Consider the following 19,066-nt stretch of genomic DNA (forward strand, 5'->3'; position numbering starts at 1 on the left):
ATAATATCCTGGGAGGACTCTGCCTTCTTTTTAAAAATGGCTTTCCCAAATCTCTGAAAGCTCTGACAAAGATTTCTATGTGTAGTTTTAATATTTGGCCCTAAAGCTAGCATAAGGTCTTCTGGTTCATTCTGCTAGGTTTAAATCTTGTGGGAACTTGATATGAAAGCATTTTACAAAATCTTAAAGCTTCTTTTCAGTAACAAATGGACTAGAATAAGGTTACACTCAGTATACTGTATTCTGGCTAATAAGCCTATATCAATCTTAGGTTCATAAGATAGAGAGATGAGGAAAACATTTCTCTGTAGCATCAAGTAAAAGTTATGCTTAAAAAAACAGCATCAAAACTGTTATCTTTTAGGAAAAAAAAACCTTGAAACCATATATGAACTCACTAAATATCTGTCTTGTGTTTTCCTTCAACAGGAAGCTTAGTGGGAATCAAAAGAATTCATCTCTAGACCCAACTCTCTAGCTTATTATTAGTCTATACTTTTATTCTAACGTCTTCAAATCCAGTATGTTACTTTCTACTTATAGCACGTCTCAGTTTGGGAAGAGCCATTTTTCAAATAGCCACAGGTGAGGACTGGTATTATACTGGACAAGTCTAGACACATACTTGCTCCAAGGCTAACGGAATTATTTTGATGCATGAGAGTGAGACAAACATAGGGCCAACATGTCCTCAAATGTAATCCTCCTGGGGTCAGGAATATCTTAAGCACACACACTGCTTGGTTACCATAGCAAAATTCCCTCCTAATGCCACCCACAAATTTACATGTTTAGAAAATGGTATCTGGGATGACCAACATTTGAGGTTCTTCAGACAGAAGAAACTATCCTTAGGTGTGCACATGGATGGCATTTATGAGTCCTGAGTGTAAGTGACTGATGCAAATTACTTTACTCTCTAGGATTCTACTTCCTCGTTAAAAAGGGTTGGGGGGAAGAAGAGACTCTAATTTTAAACTGTTTATAATGAAATATTCTTTCGATTTTCATACTCCTCAATATGCCCTCATCCAGGGTATAATAAAGTCATGACCACCACGCCCACCCCCTCAGAGGCCAGGAACAAATGCTCTTTCCTCACCAGATTGGCAAAGATTTTTTAAATGTTTTACAATCTTTAGCATCAGCAAAGGTGTGGGGCAACAGGGATGCTCATAAACTGCAAGTAGGAGTCTAACTTGTTTGAACCTTTCAGGAGGAAATATTGGCCCTAGAAAACAATGAAATTCGTGCCTCCCCAAATGTACACATGAGTATGATCTTTGCAGCTGCGTGTTGAATTGTGAGAACTGAGGAATAACCTAAATGCCCGTTAACACGTGTCACGTAAATCCTCACGTGTCTGTTCGATGGCTGATGAAAAATGAGGAGATACTGCCAAGGAAGATTACCTCCAACATACTGTTAGGGGGAGAAGAAAACAGGCTATATAGAACAGAATCAACAGTACCAGCCCACATCTACAGAGGCGGGAGTGTGGGAGCGTGTGAGTGTGTGTGTGTTCACACACATATACACTGTGAAAAGGGAATATCTATCTCTAGGAGCAGAGGAATTATGGATCATTTACATTTTCTGCTCTCTCTCCCTTTTTAAAAACTATAATCGCCTCTGTTATTACCAGAAAAAAAAACCCCAATAACAATAGTTCCATTTGCAAAAACAATAGTCAATAATAATTTTGTCCGAGAGCAGACCCTGGGGAATTAGGGACCCTCGTGCTAGCGAATGCACAACAGCAGTGGCGTCCAGCGCCTCTTTTGTTGGGTAGTTCAAATACATTGTAACTGTCTCACCGATAGCACCTGCCAGGTTATAAACGTGAAGCAGAACATTCCGCAGCATTCCAAAGTGAAAACTGGCTGTGTCTGAAAGCCACTGAATCCGAAATGGCTTTTCATGTCTGTGTATAAATCTGCATTTTAGCTTTGATTAATCTACATTGAAAACTAATGCTAATTTTAGGTATGAGAGTCATAGAACTAGGCAAATCGAATAAAATTAAAATGCAACACATGTGATATGCCTGAAAAACTCCTGGCTCCTTAACTGGAAATGGTCATCTGGAAGTCAACAGGCTTGGGCTTCTCCTTCAAAGACAAAGTGATGCTCATCAGGGCCCACACGTAAACGAGCAGCTCGTGATGAGCGAGAACTCAGTTCAGCCAACGTGGCTCTTTTCTCCTTCGAGTCAGTTAGATAGCAAATGTTAATTTCCTGTTTGGCTCTCGAGTTCACCTCGAAACTCTGAATATCACCCTGGCTCGGAAATGTTAGCTTGAAGACAATATTATCTTATTTAGAAATTGGTGTTCATGGATGCACAATAACAAAGAAAGCTTCTTGAAAGCACTCTCCATGTAAAATCCCCATTTCCTCAACCTGTGACAGGGCTCCATCCCACCACCTGGCTGACGCAGCTCTGACCAAGTCCCAGGCTGATTCTATACCAACAATTCCAGAGGACATGTTCACTTGATTTAATATTCAATACTTAATTACTCTCTCCTTCTTGGAGTTCTCGTCTTTTGCAACTTCTGTGGCATCCTTTCCTCCCCGTTTTCTTCCTACTTCCCCATTCCACCTCCTGCATCTCCTCTGACCTGGCCCAGGGTAACATCACTCAAACCAAAGGCTTCCTCACTAGAAGACACATTCAGGTGACCTTCAAACCTCTACCTTTGGCCCCTCAGCCTGTTGTGATTTCTCTCAAAGCTCTTGGATACCTCCTGGACCTCTCCATGTAGACATTTCACGTCCATCTCAAACTCGGAATCTCCGGGGAAGGATATTCCAATGTTTCTTTTCTTCTTAGGAGCAAAAAGGGTTCCTACAGCTGACTTGTTACGCTACAAAAAGCTCTTACAACGTGCCTTGGAAATAAACTCCTATAAATTCTATTATCATCCTCAGGTCTCAGGTCACAGATGGCAGAACTGAGGAACAGAAACGTGGAAGAACTTGCACAAGTCACATACCTATGAAATAGATTTGAACCCAGCAGATCTGCGATGCCGCATTTCCTCAACACTCAGACTATGGTAAATTTCCAAATAACCATGCTATGTGCGTGTGTGTAAGACAGGGCCTTACAGATTCACTTCCAAGCTTCCTCCATACGGTCTATGGCAGATACACTCTCCTGTGGTACCAAGAACAAAAAACACACCTCTGCTTCAAGACAGCTGAGCTGGGAAGACTGGCCATATTGTGCGTGGCTTGTGGAAAAATAACACCTGTGTATCCCAGGACTGAAATTACAGGTACCACCATCAACTCGGTTGTCATGCCAGAAGCCTGGGATTCTCCCCTGCTCTGCCATCTTCCCAAGTCACTAACTTCCATATCGCGAAGAAAACAGACACCAAGTCACAAACCTCTACCCCCTTATCATCTCTCAAATACATGAGGCATACCCTCCCCTTCACTTTTCCAAGGAGAGCTTAACCGCTTTAGCTTGGTTTGTGAGACTCTTTATGGTCAGGCCTCTGTCTCTCTGGCCCCCTCACCTCCCATCTCTCTCCTCCTGCACGTGTCCTGCAGCCCGGCCACGCCTGATTTTGCACCATTCTCGGAGTGTGAGGTTCACAGTACCAGCTCTTGCCTGGAATGCCCCCTTCCGTGCCTTTCTTCCCTGAGCTATTCCTACTCCCCTGGGAGCTCAAGTGCGAAGCCATCTGACACCCATCCTAATGTAGAGATCTTGCCCTTTGGCTCCCACCAAACGCAGTCCAGAACACATCCTCAAACCAGAGACTCTATTCTGCTGCCATGATTTATTGTGAGTGCAGACCTTGTTTGAGCTGAACCTTCAAGTTACAAAGGGGACACGCAATGGGCATCCTGCATATATTGGTGTAATGAGCAACAACAACAATAAGAGTAAAATGAGTGGGCGGATGAGAGAGGCTGCTTCCTCCATCATTCCCTCCTTTGGCTGCTCACTGCTTTCGGCTGAAAAGGAGGCGTCGTTTGCTTTTTATCCTACACATCAGTGACGACTCCAGGAGTCACAGGGACTTGTCTGAAGTCTGGCTTCAGAGAGGGGACGGTGCCAACTGAAGCAAAGTCGCGAGCTCCCCGTCCTGGGGCTCGTCCTCCTTTCTGAGGCCGCACAGACCAAACCAGCAGTCAGGACTCTTCTTCCTCGCGGGGACTGTTAGGGGGACACCATTCCAGCGGCGACAAGGCTGCTAATATGGGCCCGTAAACATGCATTTAGGATGAACCGGGGAGGGAGGAGTCCTTCAGTTACAAAGATTTAGTCAAGGACTCCTCTGAAGCGTATGTTTCCTTCTTCACTGAGTCTGTGTGTGGCTCCTCTCGGCCTCGCAGTGGCCAGCACCCAGCGGAGTGCGGCGGCCTCAGGAGGCTCGGCCCCCCGCACGCTCTTCTGGCACCATCTTCCCGTGTGCTCCCCTTGCCCCTACTCTCAATGCTTCATCAGAAGCTCAGAGCTCCTCCAAAGGAAGAGGTCAGGTCAGATCAGGACGAGAGCTTCTCATGTCCGAGAAAGGGAGACGGGGCAGATACATCACCAAGAGTTATTTATTCTTCTTTTTCTGGCATTCAGCGACTGGCCTGCTCTTTGCCTTGGCCCACCTGCTGCCTCTGTGGGATCCTGGCGGGGCAGCCAGTGGGTAGCTGAAGGAGTACACGCGCACTCGTCCTCCCAGCCCTGACAGGCACCAGCGAGGGAAAGTCTTCAAGAACAAGTTGAGCCAGCAGGAGGTGGGGGTGCTACAATGACTCAAGACGCTGGGGTAACTCCTATTCATCCTTCAGATCTCAACTCAAACTTGGTTTCTCAAGGGAAAGCTTAAATTTACAGCAGCGTTAAGTCTATTGGTTCTCTCCTATCCCATTATTTCCTTCAGAGCATTTATCACATTTGCAATTACATTTTGTTTCTTAATATTTACACCTCCCCTCCCAGCGCAGATCCTTTCCCGAGGAAGGGGACTCTGTTCGGTTTACCAGTTTGACCATTTGAATCCTCAGTGCCCAGCTCTACCCTAGCACACTTTGGTTCTCATATTTTTTTGAATGGATGAATGAATCTTCCCAAATTTATCTAGTTTGCTCACCTTACATGTGAATTTACATTTTAACTGCCTAAATCTGTTTAACAAGGCTGCCTATAAAAGGTGTCCATTGAGACAGGCAAACTTCAAAGGCTCTGTGTGTGTGTGTACATGCATGCCCACTGCAAAGATGAGTATAGGGTGCTAGGAATAACACATATAACTCATTCACTTTAAAACTTATTAAAATGCCACAAATGAAAGTGGGGTATTGGTAATGCTCACATTGGTCACTAATTTTTGTCTTATGTTCCTGATTAAGTAACATAATTCAGGAGAAATACCCAATATGTTTATATTTGTGTTAACACTAAATTTTCTCATTCATTACCTTATTATATTCTTATAATAAAGCCTACGAATTAGGAAAGGTAGATTGTACCAGTCCTGCTGACTTGCCCAATGTCACACAGTTTGAGATCTAGCAAGATTAAAATATAGCCCTTGTTATTCTGATGGCTAGCCAAGAAAGTGCTCAGCCTTGCACATAACACAGCACATTTATTCGGTTAAATGGATATTTTGCTTATGCTCAAGTTTTAGATGATTTCTGCTTGTAGGCCTTTTGTACACCCTGTGTTGAAAACAGCATCTAACATATAAAAAGTAAGGTTGCTAGACACAAGGCGAGTATTGAAAAGCCAGTTGTATCTTCCTATACCAGCAACAGCTAGAAAAGATTTATAAGACCTCTTCTGGGTAAAAAATTACACAACTTTATTGGAAGACATTAAAAAACACCTATATAAATGGAGAGAGATATTTTATGTTTGTGGGAAAGAATACTTAGTATCATAAAGATGTAATTCTTACCATTCAAGCTACAAACTAGATGCAGTTCCAATTAAAATACCACAGGTTTATCTTAGAACCCAACAATCTGATTCTGAAATTTATATGGAACAGAAAGAGCCCAGAATAGACAAGATACTCCTGAAGAAAAAAACACAGTTGGGGAGACACATCCTACCAGATACCAAGACTCATTTTAAAGCTATAGTAATTTAGACAGTCTGGCATTAGATCAGGGACAGACACATGGACTAATGGAAACCAAAGTGCCCAGAAACACCCACCACACATACAAGAAACTGGATATATGACCTGCAGATCAGAGGGGAGAGGATGGGTTCTTCAACAAATGGGGCTGGACCACTGGCTACTTTTCGAGGAAACAAAAATAAAAAACAGTGAAGTTTTTCACCACACAGAAAAACCAATTTCTTATGGATAAAGAATTGATCTATGAAAAGCAACATTCAAATACCTGGATCGATAGTATCCCTAACATTTCAGGGTACGGGAAAAGCATAAGCCATAAAGGAAAGTGTGATAATTAAACTATATTAGCTTCCATTAATAACTACATTCACTATACCAACAACTATATTGACCTATATCGAGAATAAAAGACAAACCACAAACCTGAAGATATTTGCAACACATAAAAATTAACAAAGGACTAGTAGGCAGAATCTATCAAGATCAGTAAGAACAAGAAAGTCAGATGTAATTTCGTATCAATCAGTTGGGCATAAATTAAAAAGTCAGAGGGGAGACGGTGCAACGGTGGGAGTCCTCACTTCCTGTGATGGAAAAGCCCTGGGCCTTATCACAAGCTGGAAGATGTGTATTCTGTGACCAGCCATGCCTGTGGGCTATTAACCAATCAGTGTACAGATCATTTTAAAAACAAAAAAAAAAACCAAAAAAACAGAACAAAAACAAAACAAAAAAACAATCTTGGTATATGTGCTATGCAATAAAACCTACCTTTTAAATACATACATAATTCTGAACATTTCTCATTTCACTAAGAATTCTTCAGCACAACTTTTAATGGCTATATTTTAGTGATCACAGGGAAGCAGCATTAAGGCATAACCAATCCCTACTGTGGGCCATTTAGATTTTTATACATACTAGCAAAAAATTTGAAACAATGTGAGAAATACTCTTGTAGGTAAGTCTTTGTATACATCTCTGATTATTTAAGATAAATTCTTAAAATGGTTTAAATGTTAGGCGCACTTAATGTGGGTTTTGCCAAACTCTCCTCCAGGAAATGTTACTAGTTTATAAAGCTGCAGAGGAGTATCATTTTCCCTCTCACAAGCTACCCAACACTAGCTAAAAACATAAACTTTGCCAGATTTATAAGTGAAAACTTACACACTGAATTTTTAACTTGTATTGATTTAAACAATGAGGCTGAACATTTTTTATTTATTGTTCACTTAGCTTCCCTGTAGTTTACTGGATTAATCCTTTGCCCATTTCTCTACTTAAGTGCTTGAATTTTTTTTTATTCTTATGTTAATCCCCATACATTACATCATTAGTTTTAGATAAAGTGTTCCATGATTCATTGTTTGTGCATAACACCCAGTGCTCCATGCAGAACGTGCCCTCCTCAATACCCACCACCAAGGTGCTTGAATTTTTTGATGAGACAGAAGAGTTAGTGACAGATTCACGATATTGACTCCTTCTCTAACAGGTATATTGAACTTTGTCATTTTATCCTTTAAGTTTTAAATTTTTATATAGCCAAAGCAATCTTTTCCTTTATGGTTCATTCTCTGATATACAATTCTTCATGTATATTTTAAGGGAATTAACTCCTCTCCCCTTTGTGCCCCCTACAACAAAAATGCCTCATCTAAATGAAGGCAATGGCACCTTCCTCAAAGGGTCACTGTAAACGTTAATAAAGAGAACTTACACTGATGTACTTGTTAATAGTAAAACAACATAGAAATGTCAATTATTAGCAGTTCTCAATACACGGCGGTTATTAACATCACATGCCCATCGGTCAAGAGAGCTCATTAATTTTATGCAGGGAACGTGAGCAGAGGTGCTTGGGATAATGAAGTCTGAAGACTCAAATGGACCATAAGAGACACAGACACTGTGATGGAGAAGTACATTTCACGTCCGCCGGCAGGGTGAGGAGCTCGAACTGCCAGGACAGAGGCCCCAGACGATACGGACTCTTACCTTACTTAGTCTTCCCCTTCCTCCAACTCCGTTTCTTTGTGCACCACCACTCTGGTGACCGACATGTCCGGGTGCTGCTCTCGGGCTTCCCGGATGGCCTGGGCCAGCGCCTGCCAGGGTCAGGAGAGAGCGCTGTGAGCGGGGGAACAGGCTGCTTCTTGGGATGGCAAAACACACGCATGCTGCTCAACCGGGATTCCATCTCCAGCAAAGATGGTTTTATTGCTTTGAGGAAGCAGGGATTTGAAATGGGCTCACAGTTCATTTTAGAGAACGTTTCTCATTTCCCCCAATTCCCATTTTCCAGTCTTTTCAAATAATGGTGCATGCAGAAGAAATGCGCAGACTCTGAACCCCAGCCTTGTACCTGCCGCGAAACTTGGAGGTAACAGATCTTCTCTGACCCTGATCTTCTCCCCTGTAACCCGAGACCAATGCTAAGCTGTAAGGATCATTTTAAGGTTCGCTGTACCGTCTGGAGGGAGGATGTAAAGCATCCAGCCCAGCGCCTGTCCTGTACACTCACGGGGCACTTGCCGTCAACCCACTGCCTCAAACGCCCAGACGCAGGAGCAGGCCTTGCTCATCCCTACCCCGCGGGCTCTCACTAACTGACCGAGGTAAAATGTTGGTTGAGCTGTTATGTTGCAGGAGAAAGATCTCTAAACTTCGAGGGCACAGAACAATAAAAACAGCCGCAGCAATGGTGACATACAATCAGCAAAGGGAAAGGAGAGAGATGACTCTTGAGCAAGTGCTGGTCTGTATTTTACAGGCAAAACCACTGGAGGTGCAAAGGTCAACAGGCGGTGCTCAAGGCCAAGCTGCTGCTAGGCTGTGGGCAGGAGCAGGACCCGGGGTCCCCTCCGCTGCCGCACAGGCTCTTCCCAGACCGGGCGATGAGGAGGCTGGCAAAGTTTCTACGTACAGGTGTTGTGACAAAGTGGAAAGAACCTATTTTTCTGAGGGGAAACAAGTTTAAAGATGTCTTGGGGAGAAAGTAAAACACCATGGAACATCATGCAAAGTCTAGGAAAGATGTCTAAGACAGAAAGGAAAGTTCTCGAGGAAACCACGCCTTTGAAAGCAGCAGCAGCAGAGGTTTTCCCGTGCCTCCGCCATCCGCTGGAGGGGACGACTGCACTTCTGACCACTGAACGGTTACTGAACAAAACCTGGGGCCTGAGTCCGCACACGCACAAAGGTAAAGCTACAGAAAAAGAGGTTTTACACCCCAAATTTTTACACAGAGCTTGGAAGACACTTGAGGGTGCTTAAATTTCCACTAGGGAACAAACTCTGGTGACCCACCAGTGTCAGGACCAGAGCGAACTCAAGCAGGGGACTCTCGCATTCGAGCAGCACAACTGTGGTGGGAGCAGGCGGGCTGGAGGGCGAGAGTGGGGTACGGAGAAGGGCGGCGTCTGATCCTGGAGGACGTCGGAAAGTGTTTCCAGGTGTGTTTGGTGGGGATGCGGATGGGAGCCAGAGTGCAGCAGACTGGCTCCACAATTGCGTGTGTTCAGAGGGAAGTGAGAGATCGGAACAGTCAAAACGGACTACTCCACTTCGGTTCGGGAATCCAGTTTGGGAAAGGGACAGCTCCGATAGGAGCCAAATGTAGCTACAGACGCCTTGTCAGATACTTTTTAATTCACGTTCATTACAAAGATCTGCCTACATTAAACCAGTACAAATGTTAAAGGGGAAATACAAATGATGCCCAAGGGAAGGGAACACATGTGAAACATGTTTTAATTAGCAGAAAAGTAGGGAAAACCAAAAACTGCTTAATCGTCTTCAAACACATTTGAAATCCGTGTACCATTAGTTCCATTCATTCTGTATTATCAGTACATGAAATTAAATACTGCAAAATGTTAATTTACGATGGCAAGAGTAAAGACTGTGAGAAAACTATCACATCCTCCTGACAAATTGAGAAGTTATTTTACTAGAAAGAAACACTCTGAGGAGTAACCGCAGTGTCCTACATCCCTGGTGTGGAGCTGAGCGTCAGGACGTACACAGGGTAAACGCCTGCAAAGCAAGGGTCTCTAAATGAACGATTCCTTTTTTCCTATCTTGCTCAGAGGAAGGGTTTCTTTCCACTATTAAAATTCTTTTAATACAGGGCAAGGAATTGAAAAGGGGGTCAATGATATTCAAGTCACTATGTGATCGGCTTCTGTTGTTGGCAGGGAAGGGATTTCCCTCTAATTTTAAATACTTCCACAGTCTCATTACAGGTCGTAAGGACAGAGGGAGCTTCATGAGCTCCCGGTGCAAGCATACCAGAAGCCACAATTAAACATACTCAAAAAAAGTTGATGCATCTTATAAGTAAACATGAAAAAGTTACAAAAACGTTAAATATCTCTTCTCTCATTTGGGTATCTGCCCTCGGTTTTAAAACAGGCTGAAGCACCACATCGCACAAACAAGGCCCTGTCCCTGCAGCCACAGGTAAAGCTACGGGTTTTTTCCTAACGTAAGAGTCAGGAATATGTGTTATTTTGGTACTTACATTTCAAAGTGTGTTTTCATTACTTGCTATTCAGAGGCAGTATTGTTACAACAGGCCCAAAGACAAGAGAATGCACATAAAACCTGAGAATAATCCTTGGAAGGAAAACATGGCATCAGAAAGCCAGAAAGTGCAAAGGTTCAGTGGAGGCTGGGAGAAGACCCCGATTTTCACTTTCCATCATGCCAAAGAATGTGGGCTCCCGCCTCTCACACCATAGGAATTCAATAAATGCTGGCTGGGCTAGAGTCCCAGCGGGGAAAAAAGAACAGAGTTTGCTCCAGCTTAGGTCAGAGGAGCTCGAAACTGTCCCAGCAGAGAAGAAATCCTCTCTACGGGGAGCTGGAGGCTTTGTTTCCACGGGGTCATTCATTTTCCCATGGCGAACACACAGGTACTGGTCAACTCCTAGGAATCTCAGAGTCAGGGCAACCCTTTAACCTCTGATAGCTCTCAAGGAATGAAAAAAATACATCAGGAAAGACGTAAGGAAAATCACATTTACAGGGGTTTACAAAATGTTGTTTTCTTTTTAGGCAGAGAAGAAAATCTACTTCTCTTTGGTCACACAGAGTGAGCTTTTTTTAAGTGAGAAGTTCTGTTCTCTAAAATTCTCTTTCCTGAGTTCGATGTTGTATTGAAAGCTGGGTAACCCTCATCTGTTCTGACTCCCCAGCTGAGATGGTCAATTGAACATTTCCTTTCCTTCAAGTTGTTATAAAAGAAAATAGCTTGGTGTCCTTTAAAGCGGAGTTAAAATCACTCAGAAAATGACAAAACAAAAAATTCATATCACTTGGGACCACAGCCTAAAATGAAAGCTACCCTCGGGGTAGTAGGTGGCTCAGTCAGTTAAACACCTGCCTTTGGCTCAGGTCATGATCCCAGGGTCCTGGGATCGAGCCCTGCATCGGGCTCCCTGCTTCTCCCTCTTCCTCTGCCCCTCCTCCTGCTTGTGAGCACACGCACTCTCTCTCACTCTCAAATAATCTTAAAAAACAATTAAACTAAAGCTACCCTCAAAGTCACCAGATGAGTTCCACTCATTACCTGGTTGTTAAAGTCACGCAGCCTGATCAAGTTAACATTAAAATGGAAGCACAATTCTTTTAAACATGTTTCTGAATCCATGTAAATTCTCTACTTTGTAAGAGACTTCAGATTTCCTTCTCCCACTCCTCAATAATAGTAATAATTAGGGGAAAACACCTAAGGGTAAAGAGCCCAATTTTTCTAATGTTATTAAAAAAAATACTTTATAAGTTCCTAAAAGTAGGCATAAGTCAAACTTAGAGACTTTTCTTAGTTTTTGGAAGCTAGTGTCATTAAACTGCCATTCATTTTTTAATCTATGACTTGCCTTTAAGCCAGGCCCACATGAATAACTAATGGTTGCCAGGAATCCTCTCGATTATTTGGATTCAAAAGTGCACGTGAAGCCAGTGGGAAATAAACAGCAATCCATGTTTTATGCTGGTTTGGCATTAGGAAGGCTGAAAGGACAGGCTGTGTCTAGGTTGGGAAGTGTCTCTGTGCCATGCTTAGGAGGTGGATTCATCCAAGAGGCACTGGGAGAAGGGGTCTGACCCGGGGATAGGACGTGACGACACATGCCCAACTTAGAGACATGGTCACTCTCAGAAGCAGAACTGCAGGTCTTTACCTGGTCATGATCGATGTCTGCATCTCCCGTGATCACGATGCGTTTCTCAATTCTTGTTTCAGATATTCCACCTTTCACAGTCTAAAGGTTATAAAGAAACGAAAGGGGGGAGACAGCAATCACTGACGCATGTGTATACTTAATGAGAGGAAACAGAAGGGAGCACATCTAGACCTTCTGGTCATTAAGGCAACGCACACTGAATGGAGAAGGCGGACATTCCAGACACTGTGTTTAAGCTCAGCAGAGATTCCTATTGATAAAGTTGTAGCACCCATAAGTCTTCCTCAACTGAAAGCAACTTTAAAGCTAATTTATCGAGATTCAAGGGAAATTAAGATGAGACAGATACCATTTAATCCAAATAGTTCTGTTGGGACATTCCATTACAATTTCCCGGAGTTTCTTTACTCCCAATTGGCCAATTTGTTAAAAGAGGAAAGAAGAAATAATTCTCTGGTTTATGTAGAGTTACAAGGAATTCTAACAATTTAGGTCCCTGGTTTAGGTTTGGGAATTGCTTGATGTCATAGTTTTGACTGCCTGATTCTCAGACAAATCCATAGGTTAATTTAGTTCATTTGGTTTAGGGCAATAAGATAAAAGAATCTGGCTTAAGATACAGAAGATACATGAGGGCGATATAAAGATTTGTGGTCAGTGATAACTTCTGTACATCACTGTGCCTGCTAACAAAGACCGCATGAGCAGACCGGGGACAGGAGCTCCGGCACGAACCACCACCCAGAGTCACTGGCTCGGAGCAAGCTGGCAGAGCCTGGGACATGACTGAGGCTGACGGGATCATACGGCTGTGACGCTGAACTACGAGCAAATAACACACAGTCCTGAGAAAGCACAGCTCTGATAAATTATACACTACGTCCCAAGTGATAGCACTTTACTGTAAGAGACCAGGTTTATCGCAAGCCTGGATAACTGGATAGCCCTTAAAATGAGCACCAATACCATCTTGCATTTACGTGGCATTTTTTTAATTCACAAAGTTTCTGGCTGAAATACAGGGTGAGGAGGGTATAAAGGATACATTTAAATCCTTCAAGCACTCACAAAATGTGAGAGATAGGAGTAAATCTGATGACAGCAGCATGCGTTCAGGATCACCTGGAGGGCTCCTACAACCACTCCCAGGGTTTTGGTAGATCTGGAGTGGGGCCATGGGACTCACACTTCGAACAAGTCCCAGGAAAGACTGCTACTGCTAGTCCGGGGACCATACTCTGAGAACCATTGGTCATCTGGTGTTAAAACTTTAGAGGATGAGAGAATGATCTGGAAAAATGCCCCATATCCAACATATGAGCATCTTGAACCAATGAAGGGAAAATTATATTACTTCGAAAATTCTGAATGATGGTCTTCATTCACTTGCTTCGGTTGGGAGGGTTCATTTGTACTTACCAAACTTATGCTTCCGCTTCTATTACACTCTCTCTCTCCTGTAGCTGGCTGATGTATGATCTATTTTTATCCCCTTGTACTTTACAAAAATACATTTGTCAATGGAGCCCAATTTCTTGGATACTTTAAGTCCGGGCATTTTTATTCCACTGGCATGGTCTATTACTTTGAAGCTTGTACAGGAACAAAGAAACAACTCAGAAAAGGTCCTGTTTGCAAGGTCTCACCCTGGATTGCTTTACCTTGGTGATATGCGTTGTTGTCGTTGTTGACACAGACTCAGATGTGATGGTTTGTGCCGTGAGTAACGTCCCCGAGTCACCACCGGCCCCGCCGTCAATCTTTGGATAGTTGGAGGAAAAATACAAAGTAATGCTTAATTTCCATTATGTTGTCAGAAAAGACCCCTCCCCGTCGAATATGCATCTTGTGAAATCTTCGAGGTCGGCAGAAGACGTTTTCTGCCCATCCTTTGCATGTTTGTAGCGGTGATTTACTGAGCAGGAGGTTGGCTGGCCTTTAAACAGAGTAAAGGCAAAGGCTAAATGCACGTGGAGAAGCAAACCTCCTGGGAGGGAGAAAAAAAAGGAAGAATCAAATAGAAAATGGGACTGAGAGCTACAAGGGTCATGAGACAGTTTGACCGAAGGCCTTTTGCAGAAGCTAGAAAAAGAAACTAGAGAACCAGACAGAGAAGTTTCCACAGTGACCAGAAGTGCTGAGTTCATTGTTTTTTTAGCACAGGTGGTAAAAACAGATAAACATTTTCTCATTTACGAAGCCACAGAACATGACTAGGATAGACTAAACCTATGTGATTTGGTAATTTGCTTATCTCTAGTAGATTTTTTAAAATAACATTGTTCCTGTAATAGTTTGTTATGAGCATATATATGCGTACATAGATTTTAATATGTATGCATGCATGTGCTCTCTCTCTACATATATCATATATAAATCCCAGGTATATATCTAAATAGGTTTTGACTTGTTTGCTTTGATACTAAAAAAGGTAGAAAGTTGTAGAGTTTACCAGGGGAAATAGGAAACAAATTAATAGCCTAAGAGTACATGTGAAGATCACCAAACATACTTGTCTCCCATATTCTGACATTTTCACAAGGAAATAACCAGAAAGCCCAGAGCCTCTTGGACTAAGTTACGGGGAAACTTCTCTAAATTTGAGTCATGCACCTGTATTTCTTTACTAGGGCACTTACTATATACTACAGACACATGAGTACATGCTCTCCCACCACACCCATTCATAAGAAACCCGTTTTGGTTTATGCGGATCTATGCACACACATGGATAACATGTCTAAAATAATTTTGAGGAGTATTTAAACATACCCACATTAAACCTTTTAAAAAAGATTCTGAGAGAGGTCAATAATCTGCCACCCTCCACCATGGTACAATCCTACTAAAGAACACTAAATTTCTCAGATGAGAAAATAGTTGTGTAAATTTCTAAACAGCTCCATTTTGAAATAATGAACACTTTCCCCTTTTTTTATTACCCTTAAGGCTAGACATCTAAATGCATATTTCAAATCTTTACAGAATCAATGTCTGAATAATGTCTAAAATTAAACCCACAAATCTGATAATTATTTTGACACACAGTATATTTACATAAGATCGGCAACATGTCTTCAGAAAATAATCCCACGTGAAGGAGAAGCACAGAAGTGTGTGTGTGTGTGTCTGTGTGTACACTTGGCAAGCAAGAATGAGTTGACTGGATCTATCTGCATGGAGTTTGGGGGGTGGGGTGGAAGAGCCTAAATCTTACGAATCCACAAATTACAACAGATCCAATAAACTTTGTTTTTGTTTTTTTTTTCATAAAGATTTTATTTATTTATTTGAGAGAGAGAGAATGAGAGAGAGCACATGAGAGGGGGGAGGGTCAGAGGGAGAAGCAGACTCCCTGCCGAGCAGGGAGCCCGATGTGGGACTCGATCCAGGGACTCCAGGATCATGACCTGAGCCGAAGGCAGTCGCTTAACCAACTGAGCCACCCAGGCGCCCCCCAATAAACTTTGTTAAGCGACCTGATTCCCAAGTGTATATCAACACGGACAGAGAGATATACATGAACAACTTATAACATGGACAAGACTGCTACTGCCTGTCCTAAATAATCCTGTGTATGCCCTCTCCCCCACCCGCCCCCCCCGAATTGCTGGGCCACCAATTTGACTGCAGCTCTGTCGTAATCTAAGAAATACAGCAGGTTCGATTGCGATTATGACACCGAGATACGGAAGGCTACATCAAGATCAGAAACACGTAAACTAGAAGACAAATAAAAACAGACACAAAGTAAAAAAGAACTCAAGTAGTCCAAATCTAGAGTTTTTGTACCTGTGGAGACTCATATGTGATGGTTTTGGTCTCAGTTTGAACAATAGGGACTTCCTTGGTGGAGATTTCTGTCCTTTGTGAGGCATCAGAAATTGTTACCATCTCTGTTTTTACCACTGGTGGCTGAGGTGGAAAGGAAGGGAAAAATAAATTCTAGAGGTCATGAAGTAAAAGTGTTTAATGGAGCCTTCAAAAATAACTGCAAAAAATATATCCAAACACACACTCATGCACAAGAGTAAAGGTAAATAAAAGACACAAAAGAGAAATGCTTTCCTTCAAATACCATATATATGTATGTGTGTATATGTATGCATACACACACACAGACACACATATATATGTATGAAGAATAAGCTAACATAATGGCTCCCTAAATTATGGTACACTTCAAATTACCATGGTCCCAATTACATGTCAGACGTGGTGTGCACAGTGATATATAAACTTTAGCTTTGGGGCAAGCTGTAACAAAATGGAAAAGAAAACAAAACAGAATGAACTATGTGAAGTGACCTGTCTCAATTTTTACTGCAGTTTAAAGAACCACGTGGTTTGTGTGAAGGCTCATTGTCTTTAATTGGCACATCAGGTAGGGAGACTAAGCTCTTCCCCAAAAAGTCTCTTCTACCCTACCGACAAAGAGATTCTACTCTAAGAATATCTTCAAGTATGATCTTTTCAATTATAATTGTCTAAAACTTGCAGTGCTTCTTTTGTGTTATATAAGTTAAAATATTACATCTAGAGTTATTCCACCAACATTGCATTAAGGCCTCGAACAATGAAAACATTAAACAACAGGGTCACGGCCTGTTAGCTTGGTAGTCTGCTGAGCGTGTAGGTTTATTACAACACCAGACCATACTACTACCAAAATACTACAGTACTTTGAGAGAAAATTCCCAAGTGTAATTATTTAAAGAGGAACAACCATATGTTAAACGCAGAAAATAAGAGTTCAGAGCGTTCAAAGACTCTTGAAATGTCTTCTCTGAAGTGAAGCAGGAAGTTTAAAATATAGCAAAAATCCATTTAATTATTTCAAGACAAAGTCACTTCAAGATTTTCCAGCCCATCAAAGAGAGCCTACATCGTGGGCATTTAATTTTAGAATCAAGAAAGTCTCATGACTCCTAATTCAGAGACACCCACACCTCATGACCGAGACTTAATTTACCAGGAGTGTGGAGAGTTCTCTTTCTTGAAGAGAAAAAGTTAAAGACTCCTATCCAATGTAGATAATCCACAAAACAGATGATCAACTTGCAAATCATCCAGAATTGAGGGAGGACAGAATGAGAAGAGTGTCCTCCTATCAAACAGGCTAGCCTCTGGCCGCGCACAAGAAAAGAAAATGCTCTTAAAGCAATCTGTACGCTCTCTGGAATCTAAAAACAGCAATCACAGTGGTATTCGAGAAATATGTTTTCATTACTGCCGGATGCGGGACTCCGAGCACCACGGTAATCAGAACCAGCTGCCACCTCTAAACATCTAAAGCTGAAGGGAAAATCAGCCAAAAAGTCAAGCCCAATCATGGTAACGGCCACACGCACACGCTCACATTGACCGTTTGTCAAAAATACAGATACAATTTTTCTCATTAAGCCAACGAAAAAGGCTTTTAGCACAAGGAAGCAGTGCAACTAAAGACAAACAGTTGAAAACATCCAAAACGTGCAAAGAAAACTTTAAGTGTGAAACGAGAAGGGGGGAAAAAAAAATGGTGTGGCTGCTGAAGGCAAGTTTACTCTGTCAGGTGGATCCAGGTGCAGTAAAGAAGCCAGAAACCGTGAACAGAGCTGGCAGAGAATCTAGAGAGCAGTGCTTTTCCCCTTCCTCCCAGGAGAGACAAAGACCAGAATCTCGTAGAAAAAGCTGGAGGAGGATCGGGAGGACAGGAGAAGGAAGGCAGGTGTTCTCCACCTGAGAAACAGCTCTAGAGTTTAGCTCCCGCTCGGGTCTCCCATTTACCTCTGAACAACAAATAATTTGTGGCAAAACATCAATGTCAACATGAGACACCTCTCCGTTAACTGTGTGTTGCTCGTCCTCTGTTTCTTCGCTCATGTCTTGCTTAACAGCGCCTTCGTTTACACTCTTCTCTGCAGGTATCTGTGGGGCACCTACATTCTCCCGGATCACTGTTTCTACTGCGCTTACACTGGCACCTGCTTGTCTGACTGGGCTGGCTTCTGGTACCGGTTCCTCCCTCTCTACTACCTGGGCTGCTCGGCCGGCTTCTTCCTCCACCTCTTCGTCCTCCTCCTCCCGTTCTTCCCGTATGGTGCCCGCGGTCACACGGTGGTGGGGCCGGTACTCGCCCCCGTCTTCCTCCTCGCTCTCGCTGCCGTGGCTGCTCTCAGAAGACAGGGAGGTGGAGTCTTTCTGGGTCAGAGGCTCCACCTTACGCATCTCCCCAGGACCACTCCCAGGTGATAGCTCTTTACCGTTCATTTCTTCCGTGATTACTCTTTCGTCTTTCCCAACCTCTGCCTGTTTCTTCTCCTCCACTACATTCAGAGTCTCATGTGAACTCTGCACAAAAAAGAAATGGATGAGGGAGAACAAAAATACATGAATAAATAAAAAACAAAACAAAACAAAAACAAAACCGATGGAAACCAAAGTTAACCAATGATGGTAGGTTCATGTCATGGAGAAAAACACAGATGATTATGATGGCTGACTGAAAGGGAAGCGGGGAGAACGTGAGGGGGTCAGAAACATCAGGCGATGGCGTTAACATGGAAAAGGGGAGAACCTTAACAGCATCACTGGCTCCGGTGCAAGGCCCTTCGGACTCAGGAGCGCGTTTCTGCGAAACAAAAAGCAACCGAGGACACAAATCAATACAGTTTTACACCTCAACACCCACCAAAACAAACATCTGACACTGCAAAGACAGAACAGCAAGAATCCACATCCACAAAAATCTTTGCTCAAGGTCACATGGAGGACAATCCAGAC

The 19,066-nt window shown here is 42.8% G+C and overlaps 1 protein-coding gene and 1 long non-coding RNA gene across 13 annotated transcripts in view; both read right to left on the minus strand.

Annotated features, from left to right (window-relative positions):
• EPB41L2 (erythrocyte membrane protein band 4.1 like 2) overlaps nt 1-19,066 on the minus strand; it is a 382,553-nt gene that overhangs the window by 8,930 nt on the left and 354,557 nt on the right. For 5 of the 12 annotated variants that reach the window (XM_081829001.1, XM_081829000.1, XM_081829008.1 and 2 more), the window contains 6 exons: nt 18,861-18,914; nt 18,071-18,634; nt 16,094-16,216; nt 13,963-14,061; nt 12,299-12,379; nt 8,109-8,218 (listed from right to left, as the gene is read on the minus strand). In XM_081829001.1, the coding sequence (XP_081685127.1) occupies nt 8,114-8,218; nt 12,299-12,379; nt 13,963-14,061; nt 16,094-16,216; nt 18,071-18,634; nt 18,861-18,914 (1,026 nt within the window). In that variant the 3' untranslated portion in view covers nt 8,109-8,113. The remainder of the gene's footprint in view (nt 1-8,108; nt 8,219-12,298; nt 12,380-13,962; nt 14,062-16,093; nt 16,217-18,070; nt 18,635-18,860; nt 18,915-19,066) is intronic. The other 7 variants (XM_081829010.1, XM_081829007.1, XM_081829004.1 and 4 more) reach the window with 3 other exon arrangements.
• LOC145723106 (uncharacterized) lies at nt 14,192-16,086 on the minus strand. The gene is made up of 2 exons (XR_014147945.1): nt 15,768-16,086; nt 14,192-15,548 (listed from the first exon to the last, which is right to left on the minus strand). It is a non-coding gene; the product is annotated as an uncharacterized LOC145723106 (long non-coding RNA).

Source organism: Leptonychotes weddellii, chromosome 8 (genome assembly GCF_054177405.1).
Source record: "Leptonychotes weddellii isolate Sample4059 chromosome 8, ASM5417740v2, whole genome shotgun sequence".
Taxonomy (NCBI): Eukaryota; Metazoa; Chordata; class Mammalia; order Carnivora; family Phocidae; genus Leptonychotes; species Leptonychotes weddellii.